The sequence below is a fragment of the Neltuma alba genome, unplaced genomic scaffold (assembly GCF_004799145.2).
Source record: "Neltuma alba isolate B1F8T4 unplaced genomic scaffold, ASM479914v2 tig00012710_pilon, whole genome shotgun sequence".
NCBI lineage: Eukaryota > Viridiplantae > Streptophyta > Magnoliopsida > Fabales > Fabaceae > Neltuma > Neltuma alba.
The window spans coordinates 1-27,338 of NW_021637136.1; the positions used below are offsets into that span (position 1 = coordinate 1).

The 27,338-nt window shown below is 35.2% G+C and overlaps 7 protein-coding genes and 1 non-coding gene across 9 annotated transcripts; 4 read left to right on the forward strand and 4 right to left on the reverse strand.

Annotated features, from left to right (window-relative positions):
* Nucleotides 1-1,222: 1,222 nt before the first annotated feature.
* LOC114730089 (universal stress protein PHOS32) lies at nt 1,223-3,388 on the forward strand. Its single transcript, XM_028917112.1, has 4 exons — nt 1,223-1,476; nt 1,781-1,890; nt 2,118-2,236; nt 3,127-3,388. Exons 1-4 carry the CDS (start codon nt 1,302-1,304, stop codon nt 3,212-3,214), a joined length of 492 nt encoding a protein of 163 aa, XP_028772945.1. The 5' UTR covers nt 1,223-1,301; the 3' UTR covers nt 3,215-3,388.
* A 1,819-nt stretch (nt 3,389-5,207) lies between these two features.
* LOC114730093 (probable glutathione S-transferase) lies at nt 5,208-7,061 on the reverse strand. Its single transcript, XM_028917118.1, has 2 exons — nt 6,714-7,061; nt 5,208-5,765 (listed from the first exon to the last, which is right to left on the reverse strand). The coding sequence occupies exons 1-2, from the start codon at nt 7,032-7,034 to the stop codon at nt 5,412-5,414; spliced, it is 675 nt and encodes a 224-aa protein (XP_028772951.1). The 5' UTR covers nt 7,035-7,061; the 3' UTR covers nt 5,208-5,411.
* Nucleotides 7,062-8,883: 1,822 nt separating this feature from the next.
* LOC114730088 (probable glutathione S-transferase) lies at nt 8,884-9,888 on the reverse strand. The gene is made up of 2 exons (XM_028917111.1): nt 9,477-9,888; nt 8,884-9,399 (listed from the first exon to the last, which is right to left on the reverse strand). The coding sequence occupies exons 1-2, from the start codon at nt 9,795-9,797 to the stop codon at nt 9,064-9,066; spliced, it is 657 nt and encodes a 218-aa protein (XP_028772944.1). The 5' UTR covers nt 9,798-9,888; the 3' UTR covers nt 8,884-9,063.
* Nucleotides 9,889-14,744: 4,856 nt separating this feature from the next.
* On the forward strand, nt 14,745-17,512 carry LOC114730094 (rop guanine nucleotide exchange factor 7-like). The gene is made up of 7 exons (XM_028917119.1): nt 14,745-15,312; nt 15,407-15,523; nt 15,630-15,784; nt 15,950-16,024; nt 16,113-16,409; nt 16,489-16,845; nt 16,959-17,512. Exons 1-7 carry the CDS (start codon nt 14,745-14,747, stop codon nt 17,298-17,300), a joined length of 1,911 nt encoding a protein of 636 aa, XP_028772952.1. The 3' UTR covers nt 17,301-17,512.
* Nucleotides 17,513-17,686: 174 nt separating this feature from the next.
* On the reverse strand, nt 17,687-17,758 carry TRNAP-AGG (transfer RNA proline (anticodon AGG)). The gene has a single exon. It is a non-coding gene; the product is annotated as a tRNA-Pro (tRNA).
* A 1,561-nt stretch (nt 17,759-19,319) lies between these two features.
* LOC114730092 (putative lipid-transfer protein DIR1) lies at nt 19,320-20,151 on the forward strand. Its single transcript, XM_028917117.1, has 2 exons — nt 19,320-19,743; nt 19,973-20,151. Exons 1-2 carry the CDS (start codon nt 19,398-19,400, stop codon nt 19,987-19,989), a joined length of 363 nt encoding a protein of 120 aa, XP_028772950.1. The 5' UTR covers nt 19,320-19,397; the 3' UTR covers nt 19,990-20,151.
* A 1,867-nt stretch (nt 20,152-22,018) lies between these two features.
* On the forward strand, nt 22,019-22,794 carry LOC114730091 (putative lipid-transfer protein DIR1). The gene is made up of 2 exons (XM_028917116.1): nt 22,019-22,418; nt 22,589-22,794. The coding sequence occupies exons 1-2, from the start codon at nt 22,073-22,075 to the stop codon at nt 22,603-22,605; spliced, it is 363 nt and encodes a 120-aa protein (XP_028772949.1). The 5' UTR covers nt 22,019-22,072; the 3' UTR covers nt 22,606-22,794.
* A 1,121-nt stretch (nt 22,795-23,915) lies between these two features.
* On the reverse strand, nt 23,916-26,777 carry LOC114730090 (uncharacterized). 2 transcript variants are annotated; one of them, XM_028917113.1, is made up of 7 exons: nt 26,572-26,777; nt 26,232-26,468; nt 25,979-26,039; nt 25,520-25,701; nt 24,837-24,897; nt 24,636-24,684; nt 23,916-24,368 (listed from the first exon to the last, which is right to left on the reverse strand). In XM_028917113.1, the coding sequence occupies exons 2-6, from the start codon at nt 26,355-26,357 to the stop codon at nt 24,668-24,670; spliced, it is 447 nt and encodes a 148-aa protein (XP_028772946.1). In that variant the 5' UTR covers nt 26,358-26,468; nt 26,572-26,777; the 3' UTR covers nt 23,916-24,368; nt 24,636-24,667. The 2 variants fall into 2 exon arrangements, with proteins under 2 accessions (XP_028772946.1, XP_028772948.1); XM_028917115.1 differs by having other exon boundaries at nt 25,526-25,701; nt 26,572-26,766.
* Between the last annotated feature and the right edge of the window lie 561 nt (nt 26,778-27,338).

The window sequence follows — 27,338 nt, forward strand, 5'->3', positions numbered from 1 at the left end:
TTAATTTTAAAATCTCTGAATTCATTTAGCTGTATTTCTTTTGTAGTTAATTGTAATAATTTTTTTTTGGAATGGAATATTAGTGATTTTTTTTTAAATTGTTTTATATCCTTCATATCAAATTTCAATTATAAATTTATAATTAAATATGGAGATAAGTAATTTTAACAAACTATTGTCCTTTTTCCTCAAACGCCTCTGACTATTTTCTTTGCATCAGAAATCTCGGCCCTAAGCATGTCGCGAGATAAAGTCAAAAGAATGCTGGTGACGCTAATGTGATCCTGATTTTTAACGTCACAGCCGCAAATCTTTAGGTATTATTTACTAATTAATTTTTTAATAGGGATTTATCTCAAATTTTCTCAATTTTAAACGCGAGCGTGACCCTTAAGAAAAATCAAGAGCAACCCTTGACTGTTAAAGAAACAAATCAAATCAAGTATTTAACGCCCAAACAAAAGTCTCAACTTGAATATCGCTATAATTATATAATGCTACCTCATATCTTTAATATAATATCTAATTAATTTTTGAAGATATTAAAAAATTAGTTAAATTAATTATTTATAGTAAATATATATCATCTTTCCTAAAATGTTTTTATTAGTCATATCATATGTAATTGAATTCCAAATTGATTTAAGAGCAAAATAGATAAATATTAGAGAAAAGTATACTGAAATTTTATATTTAGAATCAAATTAAAAGTTAAACTAGTTCTTATATTAAGAATAAGAAGCATTAATATTTTTCTTTTTCTTTTTTAAAAAAACTTGTTTAAGAGAGCTTAATCTGTTTTTTTTTGCAACTCGCAATAGTAATTAGGCACGCTACTGTCATGCGCGGAATTTTTTTTTTTTGGAAAAAATTATATTATTTATCATTTATGCTACATAATGGTGATAATTTCGATTATAGATTTCACATTGTATATCGAAAAAATTGACTTATTATATCATTTACAATAATTTTTTTTTATCAAATATTAGACATTAATGAGGAGTCTTTTATAATTGCCAGTCACAGAGTATTGAGAGCAGGGGACGGGGACGAACCATGAATCATCCTGATATCATTGGATTCTTTTAAGTATGTTTGAAAATTAAGGGCGCTTACTAACATTAAGTTACTTTACGGGTAATCATTGTTATTTACCCTATAATCTTCCACCTCTGACATTTTTACGTGTGTCGATGCTCACAAAGCCTCACGCCAACTCATGGTTTGATTCTCTTTCTTCCTTAGGACAACACACAATCTCTCTCACACACAGACGCGAGAAACTGAGAGAGGAAGCGATGGTAAAGGATCGGAAAATCGGCGTCGCCCTTGACTTCTCCAAAAGCAGCAAGAACGCTCTCAAATGGGCTCTGGACAATTTGGCCGATAAGGGCGACAACATTTACATCATCCACATCAATCCCAACTCTCTTGATGAGTCCCGTAACCAGCTTTGGGCTCAATCCGGTTCTCGTGAGTCGTTTTCTTACTCTTTTCCATCGATTTCCTTTTCCTTTCCTTTCATCCCATCACTACTTCTTCATCGGAGCCAACTCGCGTTCCATACGTATCTTATACTTGTATTCTTTTTGTTTCTACATTTCAGTACTTGAGCTTTTTAGATCTGATCTATGAATAGACTTTCTTGTATGTGAGAAGTGTTTGGCATCGAACTGTACACTGATGCTGGATTTTTGGTCATTTCGCTGTATTCTCACCGGCTCGTATTTGATCGGATTTAATTTAGCTTTTTCTTTTATTTTCATTTTTTTCCCAGCTCTTATTCCTTTGTCTGAGTTCAGAGAGCCAGAGATTATGAAGAAGTATGATGTTCAGACAGATATCGAGGTTCTTGATTTGCTCGACACTGGTGCCAGGCAGAAAGAGGTCTGTTCTTTTCCCTTTTTATATCTGATTATTAAAGATTTGATTCCTCAATGCTCTAGCTTAGTTGATTTTTCGATGCTAATCAAGTTAATCGTGGAGCATTCTTTAGTATTTCTGGAGTAAAGTTAAAATATGCTTTCCAGCTTCATGATTAAATTGTTAGTTCAGGGTTCAAGATTCTGCAGATTACGTTGTGGTGTTTATTAATTAGTAAAATTGAGTTATAGGTGAACATTGTGACGAAAATATACTGGGGAGATGCGAGGGAGAAACTTCTGGATGCTGTAGAAGAACTGAAGCTGGATTCTCTGGTTATGGGAAGCAGAGGCCTTAGCACTATCAGAAGGTTCGTGCTTTTCGCCTTTTCCTATTCTTTGATTATTGTACCCCAAACAAGCTAGCGAAAATTATTCAGTCTTTCACGTTATGATGGGTATGGGGAAAATCCACCTGCGTAAGGGGACATTGATTCATTCCTCTTGATAGATCTTAGCTGTTTATCCGGGTCGTTAGAAAACAGTCAGAATTAGCAATTTGATTTTCAAAATTTATTGATAGGGCCTACATTGATTATGTTTAGAAACTTATTTTGGTATCAAAATATTTGTCATTTGATGACAAGGACTAAAGAAGATCAAAAATAATTTGCTCTCACCAAAATATCCTTTTACGAACATATCTTTCTAGCATTAGTAGCCGAATTTAGCGCGTTACTACTTATTTTCAATGATTTTAACCTTGTTGCAGCAATTTGTTTTATTTTTTTTATAACAGTAACAATGATATATGAGCGTGTGTCTAAAGTATGGATAACTTTCTCACTCACTCTGTAAGAATAAATAGTAACCATTAGAAATATAACCAAGCGTAGTATATACAAGAGCTTTCAAAAATTTACCAACATTCTCCTTGTAGTAGTTAGAAAAAGTTGCAAGTTTGTTGTAGTGAAATCAAAATGGTTGAAGCCGGGTAGTAATATTAGAAAGATTAGCTAGCTTCTCTTTTAGCCAAAAACACATTTGGGTGAAAGTGGGCCACCCCCTACGGGTCACTTAGTCCTTTTTGCCGGTATTGATTAGCTGATAATTGACTTTTCCTAATTTATTGATGGAAATATTAGACACCCACACACATCGCTCAACTATTTGGTGGGAGAGAATGTCTTCCTCTTCCATGTTAACGTACTGTGATCTGGGTCTAATGAACAACTTTGCTTGGTTGATTGTTACGAAACAGGATAATATTGGGAAGTGTGAGCAACTTTGTGATGACTCATGCCCCTTGCCCAGTGACCATCGTGAAGGATTCAAGCAGCAGCAGCTAAGCCTGATGTCAGTCTGGCCCTAGGATCAACAGTTTGAAACCTGCTAAATCATATTCTATTCTGTTATGGTTATAATGCTAAGATTATCTGTGTTAGACTCTCTTTTCAAAAGAATAATGAAATTTGTGTGCCCCTCTTTTTAGTAATTTCAATTCGGTCCCCGTAATATTTTAACGTGAGAAGCACATCACTTCGAGCTTTATGTTTAGTCGGTGCCGTGGATATCAAAGAGAGTTATGGAAGCAATAAAGTGGTGGAGCAGGCTTCTCTCCCTTAGAATGATGCCTTTTGCTTTTTCTTATCTTCTGGGAATGGTTCTGCTGTACGACGCGCTTCTTCATTTCACATGAGAAAAAAGGGGAGAAAATAAATTAAAAAGAATACGAGTGAAGGACCTACCTCTTCTTTTCCTTGCTAAGAATATTTTTTTTTTCTCATATCTATTAAGTTAAAAAGATAAAATATTCAATTTTTAATTTATATGTAATATAAATATTTTAATAATTCATTATTAATCATGAATAGTGTGGGGCAATGTCGTGCAACTCAGAGTTAGCGCTTTTTTCTTTTTTTAATTTTTTAATTTGCCAGCATATTCAATTTTCCTAATTTCATAAATTTGTAAATATATTTTAGTTCTTTTGGGAAAATCATAACACAAGTCAGGAGCGATGTGGAAAAGCCAAGATAGTTTTTCTTTTGGTTTAACAACCAAGACGTTTTTTTAAACGAAAAAACATAACATTATTTTTTATTTTAAAAAAATAGCACAATTTGGTTTTAAAAAAAAAGGTAAGAAGTTATATATATTTATTTATATATAACAGCAGCATTTCAAAATTTGATGGAAGGAATAAAAAGCACCAATTAGAATGGAAAGAATCACTATTGGGAATGGAATGATATGCTATGCCATCCCGCCAGAGAAAGCAGCTTAAGGATTCCTATTCCCATACATGTTGAGCAATACTAGGTGCCCTTCAGTTGCAGATTTAAGGGAAAATCATATCAATGGAATCCAGTGATTTAAGTGTTCGCAAAAAAGATTGAAATCTAAAAATATAAAAATCATTATTATTTTTAAAAATTAAATCATTATTTTTTTAATAATAATTACCATGTTTTGTAAGAAGTATCATTGAAAGTTAAAAACCAATTATAAAATTTCAACAACTTTTAAAATTAAGTAGTGTTGTGAGCTTTATAAAACCAGCAGCTGCTGCTGCTGATGTAATTTTGAGCTTTTCAAATAATTAGAATACTAATATTTAGATTATCTCAATATTTAAATTTTAAAATCTAAGGTTCTTAATGTGATTTTCCTGGTGTTTAAAATCTATGTTTCCTGTTACTAAAACAAAATTGCCGAGGTTGTGGTAAGTTGGGCTTTGATTTCTCTGAAAACCACGTGCACAGTGATAGGCTTTTGCGACGGAATGGGCTTCAATTCTCTGAGAACCACCCTGCTTCCCCCGCTGAGGAAAAAATTAAAAACAAAAGACCAGACTGTCATCCATTCGGATTTGAGATCCATCCTTTGACCAAATCCTTTGCTTTCAGTGCGAAGCTGAAAAAGGAACTAAATGACTAGCAATTTACTAATTGCTACTTCTGCTTCTTGTACTCTGCATTACAAACTACAAGAACTTATATTAATGATGGAAGGTATTACATCATTTTATTAGTTTATTATGAGGCAAGAGTCAATATATGGTAGCATAACATATTTCTTTTCCACTGGTTGAAGCACTTGTAGCCAAGACATCAAGTCATTTAAGAGAGCATGTTTGAAGGACCAATTAAAGCACATAATTAAAAACCATTAGTGAAATGGCTTAAATTTTATGATTTTATACTGTTAGGGTGCTTGTGTTTTAATGTTTATCTAGCCGTAAACATACGCTTATCCAAAATTTATTTGCTTCATGTGTTTTTGAAACAGGAAGTTGACTTTCAGGAAAAAAAACATGAAGTTAATCTGATATATATTATATCCTACAAGAGAGAAAGCAATGTTTCATTATTTAATTATGATATTATCATATTGGAAAAACGCAGATAATTCAACTTATTCATGGACTCACTCAAAGCTTAATACGTGACGCCACAAAATACAGCTTTATTATTACATAAAACTCCAAGAAGAAGCAGAGAAGAGCATAGAGTTGCAGAGGGTTGCATATATTTATATATAATCTTATTTGGAAGCTGTAATGGCAGCATAGCGAGCTTTGAAGAAACCCAGCAGTCTTGAAGGAGGAGGGAGGTTTTCTTTCACCACAGGGTGGCTGCAGAACTCTCGACTCCACTGATGCAGCTTCGGAAACTTTTGGTGGCTTAACAGTTTCAGACCCACCGCTTCTTCCACTAATGGCAGCCAAAACGCTATGTACGCCGCCGCTATGTCCACAATTCCTATAGTCTCTCCTCCAAAGAACTTGCCTCTCAGCTCCTTCTCCAGATATCCCAGTCCTTCACTCGCTTCTTCAATCGCCTTTTCCCTTTCCTTCTCCTCCGCCGTCCATGCTGCTCCCTGTATTGCAGGCAGCACCTGTCCTCCCAAAAACAAAACACCATGCACAGTTCAATTTTCTATCCATGACTTTTCACATATGGATATATATATATATATATATATATATAAACCACATATCTCATTTTGCAAGACAAACCATATGAAAGCAATTTCAAATTACAAAATGAATATATGAAATCCTACAGTATAGAATACATCATGATCCAAAATAGAAGGAAGGGTATCTAAAGAACACGGTCAGAAGAAAACAATATGAGGATGGTGGCTATAAAAAGGTCGCCAACTGTCAATAAGGGAATGAATTAGATTTTTTGATTTGTTACTCTCACTCAGTCTACTGTCCCAATAGATGATGAGCACCATAAGCTCATCAGATCTGAATCGTCTATATCTGATTTGAATGGTCTAAATTTAAAATATTTAATTAATTATTTTTAAATAAAAAACTATTTTTTTAAAAAAATTGACCATTAAGAGATTATGTTTATTTTAGATTATATACATATTAAAATAATTATTTTGAACAAATAAAAATAAAAAGAAATTAAATCGGATTATTCAAAAGAGATATGAATGATCCAGATCTAATAAGCTTAAGATTCTCATCAAAATGATGAATATCGAAATTAGATCTCTTCAGAACAAGTACCTCATAATAGAATTAGATTTTTTGATATGCTGCTCTCACTCAGTCTAGTGTCCTATTAATAACCTCCTACTAAAGCTCTTAATTAATTACTAAAATGTGACCAAGTAAAACTCTAACCTGACTTGAGCCAAAGCTAACTAACAGCTATCAGCACTTGGGATATTTTAATTAAATAACAAATATGATTGGATTATGTAACAGATTTCTATCTACATCAACTCAAATTCATTCATACTTGACATCTTACAGCACAAGCAATAATTGGGTAGAAGGAAATTAAAGAAAAAGAGATTAAGAGGAGGGAAAGAAGAGACCTGATCATCGATGAACCTTGACCAGAAGCGAGCGAGGGCTCTTTGATAAGGGTCGAGAGGGAGGATGGGGTAAGTTTTCCAGGTCTCATCCATGTATTCAAGTATGACAAGCGACTCAGCTATGGGCTTGTCATTATGAACAAGCACTGGCACCTTCTTGTGGATGGGATTGTACCTGAGAAGAAGTTCACTTTTTTTCCTGATGTCTTCTTCAAAGTGTTGGTACTGAACTCCTTTCAGCTTCAAAGCTATCTGAACCCTGCGAGCGTAAGGGCTTCCTCCTGACCCAAAAAACTTCACTTCTCCATATTCTGCTGCCATCTTCCTTAGCTTCTGAACTAATCTTCAATGATGCATCTGTCTCGGCTCAGAAACTCTGTTTTTATAGAGCCAAACCTGCTGGTAGCAATTCGTAGTTAAATTATGGGTTGGTCAAGGAAGATAGGCGTAAAAGTAATATATAATGAAGAATTGTGTGGGTACGTTTTGTGTAGTATATATACAGGAGTGATGTAAGAGATCATATATTAGCCTGTTTGGTGTTGAAAATTATAAATACTGATCTAGTCCATTGTTACGCTCACATCACTCATTGGAATGAAGTGCTGTTGAATCAAACCATGAAATTGATTTAAAACATTGATTTTCAAGAAATGCTAGCAATTTTGACTTTAAAGAAGACATTAAATTCAATGAAATTGAATGGTTGATATTATATTTATTAACAGCTTAGAGATATTTTTTATATAATATGCTATATTCAGTTCTTAATATAAGAGTTAAATGCCCTATTTATGGATACTCAGAAAATTAGTTAGTGTTATCGTACTTAAAATATTCTTATTAATCATGTGTACTGAAATAATCTTTTGATAAAAATCTTTTAATATGTGTAATCATGATAGAAATTATTATATAAAAAATAGATAAATATGAGAGAAAAAGTAGATTGCTGTCCAAAGAGAAGTTAGAGGAGACGATTTTCAAGTACTTTTTTTTAATGCAGTTCTCCTTCTTCTTCATTGTTTTCAAAAACGACAAATCGCGCAAGAATAAATTATTTTTTCGCATGTTGGTGAAATGTCAATTTTAACTGAGCACTTAAAACAAGGGACAGTCCCTATTGGCGATAAGATAACGTCGTCAAACGTCGGATACATTACCTAGAAAATGGTTTCTTTATTTGTTTTTCCATGGACAACCTATCCGGCCGGCTTAATTACAAGATTATGATATTCAAAATGTCTGACCTTAAATTTAGGAAGCACACGTATTGGATTTTTATTTGAGCCGAGATAGTGCCGCTCTTTTCAATCACAGGAATTAAATTCAAGACTTAGAGGGCATTGGATCTCTTACGCCCCTTAATTCAAATTTCATTAGTAAAGATAACTTACTTCTGAACGCTAAATTAAATTTTACAAATTGTGATGATAATGTTTTTTGTTTTTGAAAATTGTTCCGGGTTAGTAGTAAAATTATTGTACAGTGTCTTAATTTTATCTCATATATTAATCTTTTGAAATGTAATAAATATTCTTAATCTCTGAATTTTGGTATTAAGCTCTACGAAGCATGTCATTAAAATTAGAATAAATTACATTTGTTTTTCCTATCTTCAGCTAAAGTACATCTTTTTTTTAAAAAAAATTAGGGGTTAATATAATTTTTAGTCTCTTAAATTTGCTCTAATTTTCGTTATAGTCTCTCAAGTTTCAAATTATAATTTTTAGTCCCTCAAAGGATAAAATGATCTAAATTTTTACTAGATTACATGAATCAATATTTTAAATTAAAAAAAAATTTAAAAGACAAAACCTATGATTTGAAAATTTAAAGGACTAAAAACAAAATAAAAACAAACTTTAGGCACTAAAGTTTGCACTAACCGATCATTAAAAAAAAAAAAAAGTTTGCATTAACCCAAAAAATTTAGATAGCCATCGTTGGACCCAAAATAGAGTAACTCTGTTTTCGTTATCTGCAGTGCTTAAACTCTCCACTTAGTACCTTCCACTTAATTCAGAATGCTCCATTTTTTTTTCCCAATTACATAATTAATGCTTCATTTCTTCTTGTGTTCCATCAGTAAGATTAGTGTTTGTTTCATCGACGACCAGCAGGTATTAAACCAGAAAAGATCAGAAGAAAAATCATAAGCTCCATATGATTTGAGCTGAGAAATCAAGCTAAGAGCAGAAAAATTAAACCGGAATAGCTTTCACATTTTATGGTTTAACCATTGGAACAACAGAGCCAAACATGAAAAAACAGAACAACTTCTCCTTTATTATAACTAGATAATAGTCTTCCAGAAAAATTCAGAAGACGCAAATCATGAACTCAAACTCTAGCCAGTGCGAGATTTGAAGAATGCAAAGAGTTTATCTCTGGGAGGCAGAGCTTGCTTTACTATAGGATGAGTGGAGAATTCTTGACTCCATTTGTACAGCTTCGGGAATTTCTCAGAAGTGAGCAACTGTAAGCCTGCGATTTCTTGTAATATGTCAACCCAGTAACCCACGAAATTGGCAGAAATATCTACGAGTCCAACGTCGTCTCCTCCGAAGAATCTTTTGTCGCCGATTTCATTCTCCAGTATCTTCAGTGCTTCCATGGCTTCTTCCACAGCCTTCTCACGCCCCTTCTCCTCGCACCAGAACGCATCCCATAACGGAGGCAAGCACTGTGAAAACATCAATTTCTTCAAATGCTCAGTTTCAAATCACAGAATATCGAATACATCGAGAGGAAAAAACGAACCTTTTCATCAACAAGCTTAGACCAGAATCGAGCAGAGGCTCTGTGATAAGGGTTTGGAGGGAGGAAGGGATTGGATTTCCAGGTCTCGTCGATGTACTCAACGATGACGAGAGACTCAGAAATGGGTCTTCCGTTGTGGATGAGGACAGGGACCTTCTTGTGAACGGGATTGGACGTAAGAAGCTCTTGGCTTTTGTTGGAGAGATCTTCTTCAGAGTAATCGTATTTGATTCCTTTCAACTTGAGAGCCAGATCCACTCTGTTGCTGAAGGGGCTGGGCCATTTCCCCAAAAACTTCACTTGTTCTTCTTTTGCGGCCATCGTCTATCTGAATGCGATTAAGCTGTGTAGTAGTTGCAGTTAGGGTTATAGTGTTTAGCTCAGAAATCATTTGGTCAACGATGGCGGATTGGTTCCTTGGAGTTGGTGGGTAGGTAGGTGGGGAGCTTCCTGAAAGCTTCGTGCTATACAATATGACTTCATCATCTTCATTTTTTCTGCGTTTAGGGTCTTAGCCGTCCTCATCGCCGCAATATATTATTATTAAGCGTGGACCCTTCCACATTTTTTTTTGTTTCGGAAGAAATTAGATTAGTTTAATGTCAAATTCAAACAAAAAAGAATAATATTTTTTTGGTAATATTTTAGTTTGGTTTTGGAGGACTCACTTTAGTTCAGGACTCAGACAAATTATCCATTAATAACGTCCACACCAGCAACAAAATTTAAAGGGAAAATTTCATTGTAGGACCGCACAAGACAATTAATCTCAAAGAGCCCCCAAAACTTTCTGAAATCTCACTGCAGGACCAAGGGACCAATCTGATATTAATTCCACTAGCGAAATGACGCCACTACCCTTAGCATCAGGTGAACCAGTCCACATGTGAACGGACTGATTCCACGTGTGAATATATGTATTTCTTCTGCAAATTGGCTAGTTCCCCTTGCAAATGCGATCTCCCGCACTTGTTCTCTCACGGACACATGATTCAAGTGAACCAGTCCACATGTGAACAGACTGATTCTATGTGTGAATATATGTATTTATTCTGTAAATTGGCTAGTTCCCCTTGCAAATGCGTTCTCCCACACTTGTTCCCTCACGGACCCATACTTCAGCTGAACCAGTTCATATGTGAATGGACTGATTCCACATGTGAATATATGTATTTCTTTTGCAAATTGGCTAGTTCCCCTTGCAAATGCGCTCTCTCGCACTTGTTCCCTCACGGACGCATGCATCAGGTGAACCAGTCCACATGTGAACGGACTGATTCCACGTGTGAATATATGTATTTATTCTGCAAATTGGCTAGTTCCCTTTGCAAATGCGCTCTCCCGCACTTGTTTCCTCAAGGAAATAAGTTTCTACTAGGGGCAGTGGCGTCATTTCATTTGTGGAATTAATATCAGATTGGTCCCTTGGTCCTGCAGTGAGGTTTCAGAAAGTTTTGGGGGCTCTTTGAAATTAATTGTCTTCTACGGTCCTACAGTGAAATTCTCCCAAATTTAAATATATTATATAAGAGGTAGTCGATAGATTAAAAAAATTTATTAAGTCAGTTATTTGTAATAATTAAGTGTTGTTTATCTTAAAATATCTTTACAAATCATATATTAGCTAAAAGTATCATTTAATTAAACTTTTAACATGTGTAACTATTACAAGAATTATTTTGAAAAAAATGGATAGACATGGGAGATAAAGTGAATCAATGTTTTATATTTAGAATCAAATTTAAAATAAACTAGCTCTTATATCAAGGTATGGAGTACAGATAAAATATTTATCGACTGGGTTACTTTTGTTGGTGTCATTATCATTATCATTATCAGCTTCATCATTTTACATGGAGAAGAATCAAGGCTGAGCATTCTTTTGTTTGCTTTTTTGGTACAAGGGCTGAGCATTCTAAATGTGGATCCAGTATCCAAAACATCGATGGGTAAATTAAAGCATATGGGCTTGGGCCATTCTGGGTCTAGCTAAAGTTGAATTGTTGTATTACGTTGTTCACCCTTACCCCATAAAACATAGACATTTAGCCCATTCTTCTCTTTAACGGAGTATTTCGTTTTCTTTTTTTAATGTTGGTATAAAATAGAGTAGTTTTAGATACTGCCTCCAATCCTATTTATAAGAGTATTTAAAGAGATTAAAGAAGTAAGTTGAATTAGTTATTTATCCTAAATAGGTGTTGTTTTTCCTAAAATATTCTTACTAATCAAGTGTATTAACTAGAACTATCATTGTTAGAAGGGTTGCTTTAGAAAAAAAATATATACATATGAGAGACAAAGTGGATTGAGGTCTTATATTTAGGACTAAATTAAAAGTTAAATAGGGTCTTATATTAAAAACCGGAGGTAGTAAGTAATAACAAAGGCAATGTAAAGCAGGTGTATGAGTATAAAAACAAAAGCAATTCAATGTTTAGACAGTGAAAAATATGATTTTAATTTAGTTTATAAAAATAATCGAATATAACAAAACCATGAGATTGTTTAATAATATAATTTAGTAATTATATCATTTTTGGGTAGCATATATTTTGTGTGTCGCTCTGGCGTGAACTTTTGCTCCCAATATATTATCATAATTAATACTACTTTTGGTCTTTAATATAAGAGCTTTTTTAACTTTTATTTTGATACTAAATATAAGACCCTAATCTACTTTGTCCTTTATATTTATCTATTTTTTTAATGTAGTCCTTATAATAATAGTAATTCTAACCAATACACTTGATTAGCAAGGATATTTTAAGAAAGATAGCACCTATTTATTATAAATAATTAAATTAATTTTTTTAAATCTGTTCAAATTAGTTAATTAAATCTCATATTAAAAACTCGACGTAATATAGTTAAAAACACCCGAAAAGTAGTAGAAAAGGGAGAAGATTCTGGTTAAATGAAAAGGTGCAAGATTGCATGAAAATTTGTGACAGCTCCAATCCACATCTCTGTGACATTCAAATTTCAAAATTGTTTCACATTTAATAGAACCCAATGCTACAAGTTCATATGTTATACCCGGTCAAAAAAAAAAAAAAGTTCATATGTTATACACTATGCAGCTTCAAAAGCTGAAGATGGGGCTAATTTGAAATTTCAAAATCTGGTAAAAACAGAACAAGAAAGCTAACCATTGAAACGGAATAAAGAAAGAAAGTAACGTACCAACGTCTGTCTTTGCCTTTAATGGCAGCACGAGAATCCTGAGGGCTTTACTTTCCTTTTTTTCAAATTCAGACAAAACTTTATTCGCATTTTCCATCAGTCACAAATCAATTGTGACAAGTTTTCAACTTAAAGTGTGACCCAAACTAAGACTAGTTCATCTTAAACCAATGGTCTCTTCCACAATGATTTCTAAGTTTTTTTTTCCTTTTCATTTTAATTTCACGAATATATTTTATCGTATATTATCTTTTACTTTCTTTTTAAAATATGCAATTCCGGCGACGGCGGGATATTGGCCACTTTATGCCCCAACGGCAACGGCATTAAAAAAAAAAGACACCCCCTTTTAATTTAACCCAGGCATTATTTATCAATTACTCCTCCGGTCCTAATTATAAGACCCAATTGACTTATTTGAGGAGATTAAGGAAGTAAGTTAAGTTGGTTATTTATAATAAATAAGTGTTGTCATTCCTAAAATATCCTTGCTAATTAAGTATATTGGCTAAAACTATCATTATTAGAAGGATTATCTTGGAAAAAATGCATAAATATAAGAGATAAAATGGATTGGGGTCTTATAATTAGGACCAAATAAAAAGTCAAATGGGGTCCTATAATAAGGACCGGAGGAGTATATAGGTTAAGTTCCAACCAAGAGTAAACGCATGTTTGATAATACTGGATATGTTTAAAACAGTTTATAAGTAGTTTTTTAATAGTGATTTATGAAATACGAGGCAAGTATGTAAGAATAGTTTTGTCTCGGCTTATGGGAAACGTGCTTATAGGAGATTTCTATCGCTCTTCCAAACAGGCACACTATCTTTGATTCTAATTATAAGATCTGGTTTATAGACTACAAATAGGATATTATAATTAGGACCGGAGGTAGTATATAGACAATTTTTTAATTACGACTAAAACGAACGAAATCAAGATATAATTATAAAAAATGGTCGAACAATTACGACAGAATACATAGCATGCAAGATTTGTTTTTGGTTCGCTTTTTCTCACCATCCCTCTTTCATATGGGCCAGTCAAACATATTCGAAATTTTGAAACCATCCCGCAACTGTTTGATCGTAAAATTCCTCAGTTAGGGTCTTAACTCTTAAGCATATTTTTTTTGGGGATTATCTTAATAAACACTTTTTGAAAATAGGGATATGTACATATTATATATATATATAGAGTCATAAAGATTCCACATTTTAGAGAGAGAGAGAGAGAGACTTTGTAGCATCAAAGTCTGGCTGCTAAGAGCCAATCCATTTCAAAACCATCCTTCTTATTTAATATTATTTGTTATATGCTTGTCCACTTCAAAAGCAACCTTGTAAGATTCATTCTTTGTACTGCATTTTGAATATTTCACCCATAAGTTCCCTCACTTACATTAATCACCAAGCTTAAAATTTATACTATCTTCGATCCTTAATATAAAAGCTTGTTTGACTTTTATTTTGATCTTAAATATAAAATTTTAATATACTTTGTCTCTCATATTTTTTTTTTAAGACAATCCTTGCAATAATGGTAATTCTAACTAATATATTTGATTAGCAAAGATATTTTAGGAAATACAATACCTATTTATTATAAATAACTAACTTAACCGGTTTTTTTAATCTATTCAAATTAGTCAACTAGTTCTTATATTAAAGACAGCAGGTAATATATACCAATCATAACTCCTTCCTTTTCTTCAAATGATTTTTTTTTAAAATTTTATTCCTCTTCATTACGTAAGGATGAGGTATATTGCTATCCTCTCAAGTCTTCAACAGAGATCACTAACAAACCTCGTTTACGTTTGAAGCTTAATTGATTAGCCATCTCCTTTTCAAAAGATGAAACCAAAAGGCAAAATCTTATTACAGAGTCATACTAATAAATACCATACATATATAAAACGAAGAAATCATTATTGTTATACTTGGGATTAGGATTAACGGTGTCAACTTTAGTGGTATGATTAACTTTAAGCTTGATATATAAGCCAAGAAACCAGAGAGAGGGAGAGCCCCACACCAGAAGTGCTCAATCAAGTCGCTCTCTCTGAGCTCATTAATTATGGACAGTACTTTAATCCAACGCCAATATCATCTCAAGCATTGTGTCCCCTTATCAAGGCTCCGAACATCCACCAACGCCAATCAAAACCCATTCTCCAATTTGGGTTTCTGGGTCTCCAAAGTCTCTGGAGGTTTTTGCTTGAAGAGCATTCAGTATAACGATCACGATATGCCCGTTAAGGATTGTGCTTTCTGTGCTTCCTCACCTGAGCATGAAGATGAAGAGGAAGGTAAAGCTTCAAAAATGGGGAGCTTCATTCAGAGGATAGAAGCTGCCGTGGAAGAAGAAAAGGACACAAGAAATAGAGGTAAGATTGAAACTTCTGCCAATACGAGCCAGGATAATAGTCGCGAGAGCAGTTCTAGCTCCGATATATTCTCCTCGACGGGAAATGAAGAACAGAGTCGGAGCAGTTCGGAGGAGTCGACGTCATCTTCGTCGCCGCCTTCAGTGAAAAAGCCGGTTCATCAGAAAAATCCTGCTCCAGAGCTCACCCTTTCTCGTTCAATTGTTCATGGCGATCAAAAGCGTTTCCACATTAACAAACAGGACTCTGAGATATCCGGTACATTTCATTTCTCGTGTAGTCATTCTCAATCTTACTACTTCTACAACGTACATGCTTTTTCTGATGATTTGATTCTGATTGTGATTGCTAGAGATAGAGATGATGAAGGAAAGGTTTGCAAAACTGTTACTTGGCGAAGACATGTCTGGCTGCGGAAACGGGGTTACTACAGCGTTGGCTATATCAAATGCCATAACCAATCTATGTGGTAATGGTCATTAATAGGATTGTCTTTAGTCACTTCTGAAATGACATATCAGAAGATGCTCTGTTGGGATTATTACTTGTTTCTCATATCATTTTTGAGTTTGCAGCCACACTGTTCGGGCAAATTCTGAGACTGGAGCCTCTACCTCAGAAGAAGAAAGCAATGTGGAGAAGGGAGATGGAGTGGTTTCTTAGTGTAAGTGATCATATCGTTGAATTGGCTCCTATTTGGCAGACTTCTGCAGATGGAAGTAAGGTGGAGGTAAAGCTTCGTAAACAATGTTTTTTGAATTCCAGTTGGGCCTGGGCCTAACTTTTGAAATCAATCGGACTTCAGATCCGGCCCAACAGCATTTATATCCATTGATTCATCCACAACCATGGTAAGAACTGACAATGTTTTCTGTTTTACTCGTTGATGAAACAGGTCATGGGTAGCAGACCTCGGTCGGATCTTTATGTCAACCTTCCAGCTTTACGCAAACTAGATAACATGCTTCTTGTGAGAATATTTCGCTAACATTCATTTTTCACTGTACAGATTTGTATACGAATAAGCCATTTTTCATTTAATGAAGGTGTTTTTGCAGGATATATTGGACAGTTTTGTGGATACAGAGTTCTGGTACGTGGATCAGGGGGTTGTTTCTGCCTCAGATAATGAAGATTCATCTTCTGCTTTAGGAAGAAGACTTAAGCATCATGAGGAAAAATGGTGGCTTCCTGTTCCTCGAGTCCCTCCTTCTGGTCTTCGTGAACGTGTAAGAAGGCAATTACAGCATAAACGAGATTGCACCAACCAAATACTAAAGGCTGCCATAGCCATCAACACCATTACTTTAGCTGAAATGGACATTCCAGAGTCATACCTAGAATCTCTTCCAAAGGTATGTACTATATACATCATGGTTTTATATAATATTAGAAGATGTAGGTGATCAAATTGCTGATCCAACATTGTTTCAGACGGCACGAGCTGGCTTGGGCGACCTTATTTATGGGTACATAGCGTCAGATCAGTTTGCCCCTGAGAGCGTAGTAGACTGTCTTGATGTATCCTCTGAACATCAAGCCATGGATGTTGCTAATCGAGTAGAAGCTTCCATTAACATTTGGCGTAGAAGGGCTAATTCGAAACCTGTGAACGGCACAGCCAGATACAGCTCAAAAACATCATGGGAAATGGTCAAAGATCTGATGGTTGATGGAGACAAATGGGAATTGTTCGCTGAGAGAGCAGAAAGCATTATTATATCCTTGAGACAACGATTCCCTGGTCTCCCCCAATCAAACCTAGATATTAGCAAAATTCAAGACAACAAGGTTAGCATTCTCTCATTGCCTTTGTTCCATTGGATGATCTTGATGATCAATGAGTATAGCCATGAGTTAACCTACTAACACAAGCTAACTGTTTGGACCTGTTCTATTGTTAGGATGTTGGGAAGGCAATTCTAGAGAGCTATTCAAGGGTACTGGAGAGTTTGGCATTCAATATAGTAGCACGTATCGATGATGTACTTTATGTGGACGACTTGACAAAACATTCAGGGGATCGTTTTCCAGTGCCTATGCCAAGCACTCCATCTAGGATGTGTCTCACACCAACATTAACTCCTCCAAGAACGATGAAACCTTCCAAGGAAGAAAAAACTCCAATCATCAATAGCACGACGAAGAACAATATCGTTTCCCAACGAGGGGGAGGAGCCAAGAGAGTTTTGACAGATTTTTTTACCATTGATACCAAAGGGCAAAGTCATCGGAACTCAATTTGATCATCCCCTCAAGATACTGGACCAGGGATAGCAAACTGTCTTTGGATGAATTTGTTGTAGATGAAAAAGAATATATGAAGAAACTACTTGGAGCCTGATTTCAAAATATTGGCATTAGCTTAGGTAGATATGTAGTTTGTAGAGTATTAAAATTTCACGACGAAGACGATTCTAACTGGCTTTTATTCTTTCTTTTCTTTTTGCTTTGAACTTTGAATGTTTTTCTTCGGCCAAAAAAAAAACTACGAATTTCTACGGATACAGACAAGGGAAGCTAAGGAATGACATGGGCAGCGAGTAGTATCTGGCCATCTTAATTAAATGTTCAAATTTCCAGGGAAACGGTTGGGATTGCTGTACACATGAAAAGGGAGAAAAAGACAGTGGGGGCATTCCGAGAATTGAACTCGGGACCTCTCGCACCCTAAGCGAGAATCATACCACTAGACCAAATGCCCTGGTGTGGCGGGGACCCTTTTCATCTTAATCAGTCTATTTATGTAATTTACTGTTTTAAGAGTTAAATAATTAAACTTTCGGCAGACCAATTCACTTAAAATATTATCTTGAGCTCAATCCGCTCAATCCTCTCTGATCCTTAGCAAATTCCCCACCTTACCCTCACCATAAACCCTCCTCTAGTCCTCTGTGTGTGTGTCAAGCCAACCACCACCATTTCTCTAGAAAACAGCAACCGGAAAAATCACATACATTCTCTTGGATGTCAAAATTAGCTTAATTTGTACCTATTATAATATTTCACCAAAATGTAACATCTAATTAACTAATTTGATTAGATTGAAGAAGGTGGTTAAATTAATTAATATGATGTATTTTTTTTAAAACACCCTAATCATCTTTCTTAATTTCCTTCATTTGTCTTTTACTTGATTATTGTTAAGGAAATATTAATAAGATTAATTTGAAAAAAATTAATAAAAATGTAAAATAAGTTATATATATATAACCAATATCAACGTTTAAATTAGATTCTATGTTAAGGGCAGAAAAAATAACAACTTTGATTAAAATGTTATTTGTCATAAGTAATGTAACCCTCCTTCCCACACTTTCGGAGATCATACATTTTCATAAACTGACGACCTATTTGGATAAATAATTCCCAAATAAAATGCTAATTTGTTGATAAAGTGAAGCCAACCCTCCCTTTATAATTTACTTGAGCATTTTCTCAAACAAATGCCTAAAATCATCAATTCCTCTTATGAACCAAATTGCTGGGGAATAAATATCACTGTTTCTAGCAGAAGATCTCCATATATTCTCCCTCTTTAAAATGGTCTGATTTCTTAAAACGAAAAGCGACCTCCATATTAACATAGTTTATTGAAAATTTTAATCTAATAAAAGTTTGCACCCTTTCATTTATGTTTCAAATTAAATAATTGAGATTGAGGCAGCAACATAATATGCTCTTTTTGTCAGCACATGGTGGGTAATAATGTCTTGTGCACTTATTTCTTTTATGTTTCGAGTAATGTCTCATATAACATAATGAAACCCAATAGTTACAAGTCTAAAAGTCAAATTCAGTATATACCCCAAATTAGGCTATATCTTCGCCTTTAATTTCAGAATTTAGCAACTTTTAGATTAAAAAAAATAAAACAAAAGGCTAAAATACCTAAACATGGTTCAATTATTGATGAGAGAGTGCAGAATAAATGATAAATAGATCCTTGGATTCACCTTTAATCTTCATTAGATTTAGCTATTCTCTTCAAGAAAGAAAAAGTATATTAAAAAATTCAAATAGGTATATAAGTATTTTTGTTACTGTAAAATTATATCTACCGTATGAAATATATTTATTAGACATTTGCTAATTGGGGCCCCGGGGGGGTGGGAAGCGAAGAAGCATCATTGTGTTCATACTTAGATAATGACAAAGTATAGTGGAGCAATAAGAAAATATATCATTTGCAATAATGCAACCTCCATTAATCCCAGGAGGATGATTAGACCAGCCACTTTCTAATTCCAATTAGATTATAAAAATCCCTTCACAGCCAAAGCACTCTTCAACTCACAGTAAGTTCACTTGAGGGAAGAGAATCATTTTCAGAAAACCCAGAAATGGAGGCTCCTGTGAAATTCCTGTGCATTCTTGGGATGCTAGTGGTGTTTGTGAGCACTGCGGGTTTTGAGAGGGTTGAGGGTGCGGGGGAATGTGGGAGCTCTACCACACCAGATAATGAGGCTCTCAAGCTTGCTCCTTGTGCTGCAGCATCTCAAGATGCAAGTGCCACTGTCCCCCGGAGTTGCTGTGCTCAGATCAAGAAATTTGGGCAGAACCCTAATTGCCTCTGTGCTGTTCTGCTCTCCAACACCGCCAAAAGCGCTGGAGTTAAGCCGGAGATCGCCATCACCATCCCCAAGCGCTGCAACTTGGCTAATCGCCCTGTTGGCTACAAGTGTGGACGTAAGTATTATGACATGTTTGGTTTCACGTTGAAAACTACCAAAATATGCATTTATTCTTTCTTTTCTTTGCTATCCTAACATATATGTTTATGTATCAAGTGTGACTAAACTTTAGTCAGGTCCAAAATTCAACTTGATTTATACCTATCACTAGATAGATAGCTATTTGGCCAGTATCGGTTTATTTTATCAGTTCATTTTTAACATAAAATTGCTGATTTTTGCAGCTTACACTCTTCCTTGATAGAGGAAGCTGAGATAAAGGAGGACAAGGCTTAAGGAAGACAATAGCTGTTGGCAATAATTGTGAAAATAATTGTGTTGTATTCTCCTGTAACTTTAATAAGAGCTAGCAGCTCTTCATTGTCCATCCTTTATAATACATGACATTCCAGTTTTAAATGTCTCTGCAATAGTCTTCAATTAATCCCTTCTGTGTTTCAAAACCCCGGGGGGGGGGGGAAGAGAAGAAAAAGATCTACTTTTTACCTTAAATGATCCCAAGAAACTGTCTAATGCTCGAAATTTCGAATTCCAATTGAGCTAATTACTTGAGACCAGATTACACAGAGGCATACAACTTTAATATTTCTTCTCTGATCTCAACATGAATATAATGCTTTGGCCCAAACAAAGACCGACAAACCTAAACGGGTAATTGGTTGAGATCGCACAAACTGTCTCAAGCAACAAACGTCAATAACTAGAATTCTATAAAGAACTTTCTCTTTGGAAGGAGACACTGACAGTTCTTAATGGCATTGTGACTCAGATGTGATGGAAAGAAACTAAAGCCTAAAAGTGGAACTAACATCTTTGTCATGAAACTGCATTTAGCACTACACATAAGAAAGGAAAGAATGGATCATCTTTAACGACCAGACACAACAACTGCAAGATGTCTCTCTCTGTCCCATAATTAATGTTTAAGTACAGACATTCTGATCAAGAAGTAATCAAGGATAAGAACAATTAAATGGACAAGTTCATTAACACTGTTAGAAATTTTGCCCTCTGGACCACACCTTTCTTTTTTGGGGTCTGACAGGACCACAACTGTTCAAGATGGGTGTTTCTAACTTCTAACAGCACATGGCAATGCCTGTTCTTTTAGATCATGCAGTAAAAAGATGGTTCAAGAACAACTGCAATTCAGCGAAGTTTAAGGAATATATCAAATATTTCCAGAGAGGCTTATCATTACTTGTCAAAGCCCAGAATTGTGTTGTTTCAATGTTTCAGATATTTGACAGTACTGAAATTCAGTAGTTCATTACTTCACACTCAAGAAGTATGTATCATACTCTCTGTACGAAACACAGGCTAAACATAATTCGAGACCTTTGATTACTATAATAAAAAAATACGCAAGTATTTCAGTACACATTCTAGTGGAATCTAATATTTGTTTATATATGTAGCTATTCCCGACTCATCTTGCCCTCACTTTTGTGCACTAGAAAAATGAAAAATCGCATCAGAAATAACTAATTAGTAGTAAATATATATGTAGCATGTGTTAAAACTTTTGTATGAAACATGGCTTGAAATTTCAAGTTCCATATACATAGGCTGAAGATTTTGTCTGGGAGATGATATTTGCGCCTGTCAATATCTGCACTTCCATATAAGTTAATTTGATACGAGTATCTTCCATAACATGGACTCATGAACAGTTAATGTTAAACTAACAATTCTTTAGTATAACCCCTCCCTTTAAGTAATTTCCAGAGATATCTCACGAGAAAATAGATAAATTCAAATGCCAGTACTTTGACGATAAAATTATATGCACCTTTTATCAAAAACATTGCGTCCCGACTCGTGGCCTCCTCAATAAATATAAGAGCAAAAGTGGCAAGGCTGAAATCTCTGTTCTTGATAGATGTAACCCATATTAATTCTTATTTGTTCATTTCATCTGCAAAAAGAAACTACCTTGATGGAAATTGGAAAGTGAGGTGGCAAGAAAACAAGCTCTCTTTGTTAGCATACTGCGAGTAATGGCAACACCTGGAAGGCTCAAGTCCAAAAAGAAATGCTTTGGGAAGGATTTCACCTACTTTGATTAGACAGGAAACAGAGAAACAACATTGCGTTCATACTTTAAAACCATAGTCTTACTAACAAAGTGAAGTGGTACAATAAGAAAACCCATCACTTGTCTTAGTGCAACCTCCATTAATCCCTAGTGGGTGATCCCTAGACCAAGCACTTTTTAGGTCGAATTTGGGCTATAAATACCGCATCACAGCCAAAACATTCCTGCATCAAGAGATAGTGAAGAGGTAGTAGAAGAAGTCCATATTAAAAAAAATTTCAAAAAAATGGAGGCTGCTGTGAAGTTCCTATGCATTCTTGGGGTTCTGGTAGTGTTAGGAAGTGTTGGATTGATCGAGAGAGTTGAGGGTGCAGGGGAATGTGGTAGAGGGACCACACCAGATAATGAGGCTCTCAAGCTTGCTCCTTGTGGTTCAGCAGCTCAAGATGAAAACGCTAGTGTGCCTCAGAGTTGCTGTGCTCAGGTCAAGAAACTTGGTAAGAACCCTAGCTGCCTCTGCGCTGTTCTGCTCTCTGACACTGCCAAAAGCTCTGGAGTCAATCCTCAGATTGCCCTTACCATTCCCAAGCGCTGCAACTTTGTGAATCGCCCCGTTGGTTACAAGTGTGGACGTAAGTATCTATGAGATCAGTATACTATGATGAAACAGAATGCTTTGGAATTATACAATCACTATATAAGTATTATTATTCATTTGACCTTTTTTCATACTGTGCATACATTTCAACATCCATGTGCCTCTAATTCCAGTTTTCTGATATAAAGTTTCTGACTTTTGCAGCTTACACTCTGCCTTAAATGACAAGACAAGAACAACGAGGACTGGCTTAGAGACACTATTAATAGCTGCGAGCAATTACTTGGACAATAACTATGCCGTATTGTCTTGTAAATTATATCCAATAAGAGCTGGCAGCTCATTTGTGTCCATCCTCTATAAATTATGTGATTCGAGTTATATAATCTAATGATTCCCTTTTTCAATTACTCCAAAGGATTTGATTAGATTACCATAAATTGACTCGAAGACAAGCTAATCATCATACCCAAAAGGAAAATTGGAATATTTAAGTTACAGTAACTAGGTTGTTAAGTCTAAACGTGGCAAGTAATGTCTTTGTCGAGAACCAAGAATCTCTAACACTATAGTCAAGGAGTGCATAAAAGGATCTTCTTTTTAACAAGCAGACACAGCAACCGACTCAGGCCTGTGTCCCACCACGGAAGGATAAGGATTGACATCAAACGATTCATACTGTCATGTTATGATTGGGGGATGTCGGGAGACTCTGAAAACTTAGAATAAGGAAAACTGAATGGACAAGTTCGTTAACAAACTGTTGGACAGCTTTCCAGATGACAATCAATAACTATTCTTGCTGGGCCACACCTCCTGAATGGTCATTTTAACTTTGTGCAGCTGCGTGGCAGTCTCCGGTCTCTTGTATTTTGCAGAACAGAGAAACTTCATGAACTACAACCTATGGTTTTCCACTGTTTTCTGTAATATTTGATTGGACCAGTTTTAGATAAATTTCATGGCTAAAGCTGTGATTTTATTAGTTTTTTCAAAGCTGCTTTAGTCTTTGAAAATTAGTGAGCGCAAGAGTTAAATCCCCAAATAAAGGGGCAAAAAAAAGAAGGAAAAAAATCTCGTTACCCTAATGTCCTTTGATATACTAGTCAGTAGACCAAGAATGGATAAAGAAATCAACAAAAATTACTATTTTGGAGCTCAATATGTGCTTCATTTAACTAAAGTTAACTAGTCTAATAGTTTAGGTTCAAAATTGTCTATACAGTATAAAGTTAATTAACAAGAGGATCAGAATTCTGCTGATTATTAAAAGAAATATAATGGCCTTGGTTTATTTTTTCCCTTCAGAAAACGCAGCAATAATCCCTTCACTGGAACATCAACAACCATCAGTGTTTAGCAGTGAGGGTTCAAACCATCAAGAAAGGATAAAGATCTTGAGCAAAATATCTAGATGGTTAATCAGAGAGACTTTCGGTAGTGTAGATTTTCATCAGGAAATTTATGAAAGAAATACACATTATACAGCTTGCAGGAACAAAAATCTACTAAGCTTGATAATGGTAGAGAGAACAGGGAGTTCATTAAGCTTCTTAACCACACAAATGTACAATGGATTTGGGTAATACCTCTGCCATTTGCTCATTCATCTGAATTAAAGAGTAAGAGGAAACCAGCAGAGAGGGCTTCTTCAACTAAAGAAAATATACAGAGGGCCTAAAATATTCATAATCATCACATCTCAATTACAAATTTCAAAGTAATGGGAAATCAGCAGAGAGTAACTCTTACTTCAAAGATACATGGAGTTCACAGGATACAGAAACCTTAAAAGCTTTACAATAAGCATGAACGAGTACAAGGTTGGTAGCAGTAAAGCAGAAGTAATGTGAATTTTTTCATCACAGTATGGCTTGCTCATTCGGATATAAAGCTAGCAGCCATCAGCTGAATTCTTCCTGCTCTGTAACTCTCTCCCTTCAGCAAACACAGAAACTGCTAACTCATCTATCTTCCTATTTACCTGCAAGTTATATAATTGGCAAATAACTAATCAAATTCTGACCATGAATACAGAAAATATAACCAGAAACATATTTCTAAAGAAAAAGGATAAGATCCTCTCCTATCCCTCAAGAAACTCCGGTCATCTCCCTGAGGCTTCCTTTGAATTTGACCAAATGTTTAAACTTCCAAAAACGAAAAGCAGTGATCTTGTAAACAATAAGGCATTTAAAAAATGAGAATATCCAGAGTGCCATTCCAATTTATTTCAGAAAGTCAAATTTACCTTTATGAGCGTATAAATTGGCAAGTATGATCTTAATAATAGAGAGATCCTGTAAGACAGAAAGGTACAAGAAATCAGAAGAATGATAAGCTTGACGCGCGCGTGCGCGCACACCCAGAGGTAGGGGGAGAGAGCGATAAAATTAGACTAGTCAATCGAGTCTAAAAGGAAGAACCACATATCTATTAGATAAGCATATACCTTTCCACCAGTTGCCTCTTGAAGCGATTCCTGAATCATCTTCCCCCACATCCTTCTTGTCCTGTAAAAAATAATAAACCATATTAGGGATATAAAATAGCAGCGAATGCATATATCAACCCAAAGAGTAGCTGTTTATTTGCAATACCTTGATTTGACTTGAACTCAATACAGGGCCTAGTTAAAACGGTTATTACAGTTTTACTAACATGATAATCCTCCCGTTTAAGAAATACGCAGGCCAGTAGCCGTTGCAAGCCAAGCCATTGACAAAATTAACCAAATAACCAAAAGAAAAATAAAAAGTATAGAAATTTAAAAACAACCTTAGAGCCAGCAAATTAATTACTCGAAACCATCGAACGTATGTCTATGGTTTCCTATTTTATCTTGCTGCTGCTTTTATATTTTTGGATTGGTTTTTTAAGTTCATCTTAACATAACGGCACTAAATGTGATCCCATTTTGCAGCCTAATTCAAAAAACACTTGGAACCACGGAAAAGGTGCCAAAAGTGCTCGCCTTATGGTTCCAGATTGTATGTATTCCGCACTAGCCATTAATGGTGCTTTACCTCGGCACGATATATGGTAGCTGTAATTCTCTAAAGGGAGCAACTAGTATGCATCATTCTCTGAAATAATTTCAGGAAATATATGAAAAGGAAATAAATGAAAGAATACACTTGCCAAAGAGTTTAATCCTGCATTTTCTGTACTTTGAGGGTGATAGTACACGTCCTGGCCTCCGTAAAAGATGGAAGAACTAAGGGGGCAAGGCTGAACTCTTTGCTCTTGATAGATGGAACTCGTATCCTTATTTGCTCTGCTCTGAGTGTCATTGTCATGCATCCTGGAGATATCATCTGCAAAGGAAAATAATAAGGAAAGCTCACAAATTAATCCAAATATTGGATACAGGGTCAAGAACTTGTTGCTTCATATATGAAAATATGAGAAAGCGCACACTCGTAAATAGAAGAAAGCTCTCCATAGGAATGTCAAACAAGATGAGGATATAAGCACTGAAGATTATGAAAAACAGATGCAAAAAGAAATGATCAAGAACTACCATGTGATTTGATCAAATAACACCCAATATACAAATCCGTAAGAAGAAAGCTTAAATCAGAGTAAACCTACCACGAGTTCCGCTTGGAGTTTTCCCCCTCAATTCAGAACGCAGAGATTCTCCCCCTAACATCTGAATCAACACAACCATGTAAAATCTCAGAGAAGCTAATAGACTTGAAATGAATTTGATGATGTTTGAACTGAGTTATAGATTCAAAACAAAACATCCGAGACAAGCCAAATCCAATCATTTAATAAACAATCTTCTATAAATGCCCATTAGCCAAAAATAGAGGAGAAGCTCAAGAAATGAAATCAAGACCTTTGAGGAAGGAGAAAATATGGAGCCGAAAATCCCAGAGGATGAAGACGGGTGAGACTCGTTGGACCCAAAGAGTTCAGAAGTGAGTGAAGAAGAAGACGAACCCAATTGATGCTTCTCTCCCATTCTCTTTCGTGAAGCCCCTCAAGTCAAACTCTTAACTGAATCCTTTGAGCAAGAGTGAGATTTATAAACAGACAATCCCACAAAGAAACATCAATCACCGCCTGAGGAAGTCTTCAAATGAGAAAAACCCGATTAAAAATTTTCAATGGGAAACCAACAGGTAGAAGAAGAAAACGAAATAGAAAAGGGGGAGGCACGTGAAAGAGTCACTCACGAGAGAGAGAAAGTTCTCTTGATTCTTGAATTGCAACGAAACCGTCGTTCACAGCACAGCCATTTATAAGGCAGAAAAGACGGCCCCCGAAGGTAAAAGCTTGCATTTTTTATTTTTATATTTTATTATTAATATTAATATTAATAGTATAATTAATTTCTGGTATTTTCTCCTCGAAAAAGTCCTCCTCTTCGTCTTCGCCGACGAGTCCTCTCGTCTGCAAGACACCGAGACGACGAGAAACGAATTTGCTCTGCACCTCAGTTTCATGTTGCTGCTCTCGTTCTTGAACCTTTAACAGATTGGCGCCACATGGGTCCCGGGAGCCCTTCGAATGGGACCCACGAGCAAGCCCCAGCCTTTAACTTCCACCAGGGCCTACTGGATAAGGGAACGGATTTCTTATTTAGTCTTTTTATTACCCAATTTTTAATGTATTTTTATATAGTCCATATTACTCACAACTTATTGCAAACGATATATATTTATATATTCCTATATTAATTGAGTTTATTTATAAATTTCTACTGAATAAATATTTCATCATAAGCATATATGTGACTTAAACTTCGAATTCTCGGTTTTGAATTTTTCGGTAATATTGTAACATAATATAAAAAAAGAATAATGCAAATTAGATATTTTCCATTCATATACGGAGAGAGATAATGATTTAAGACAATATCGTTGTATTTTTTTGGGCTAAAACTAACATGGTTGAATGATTGATTTAAACGTAATGAATTAGAATTTTATATAGTAATAGT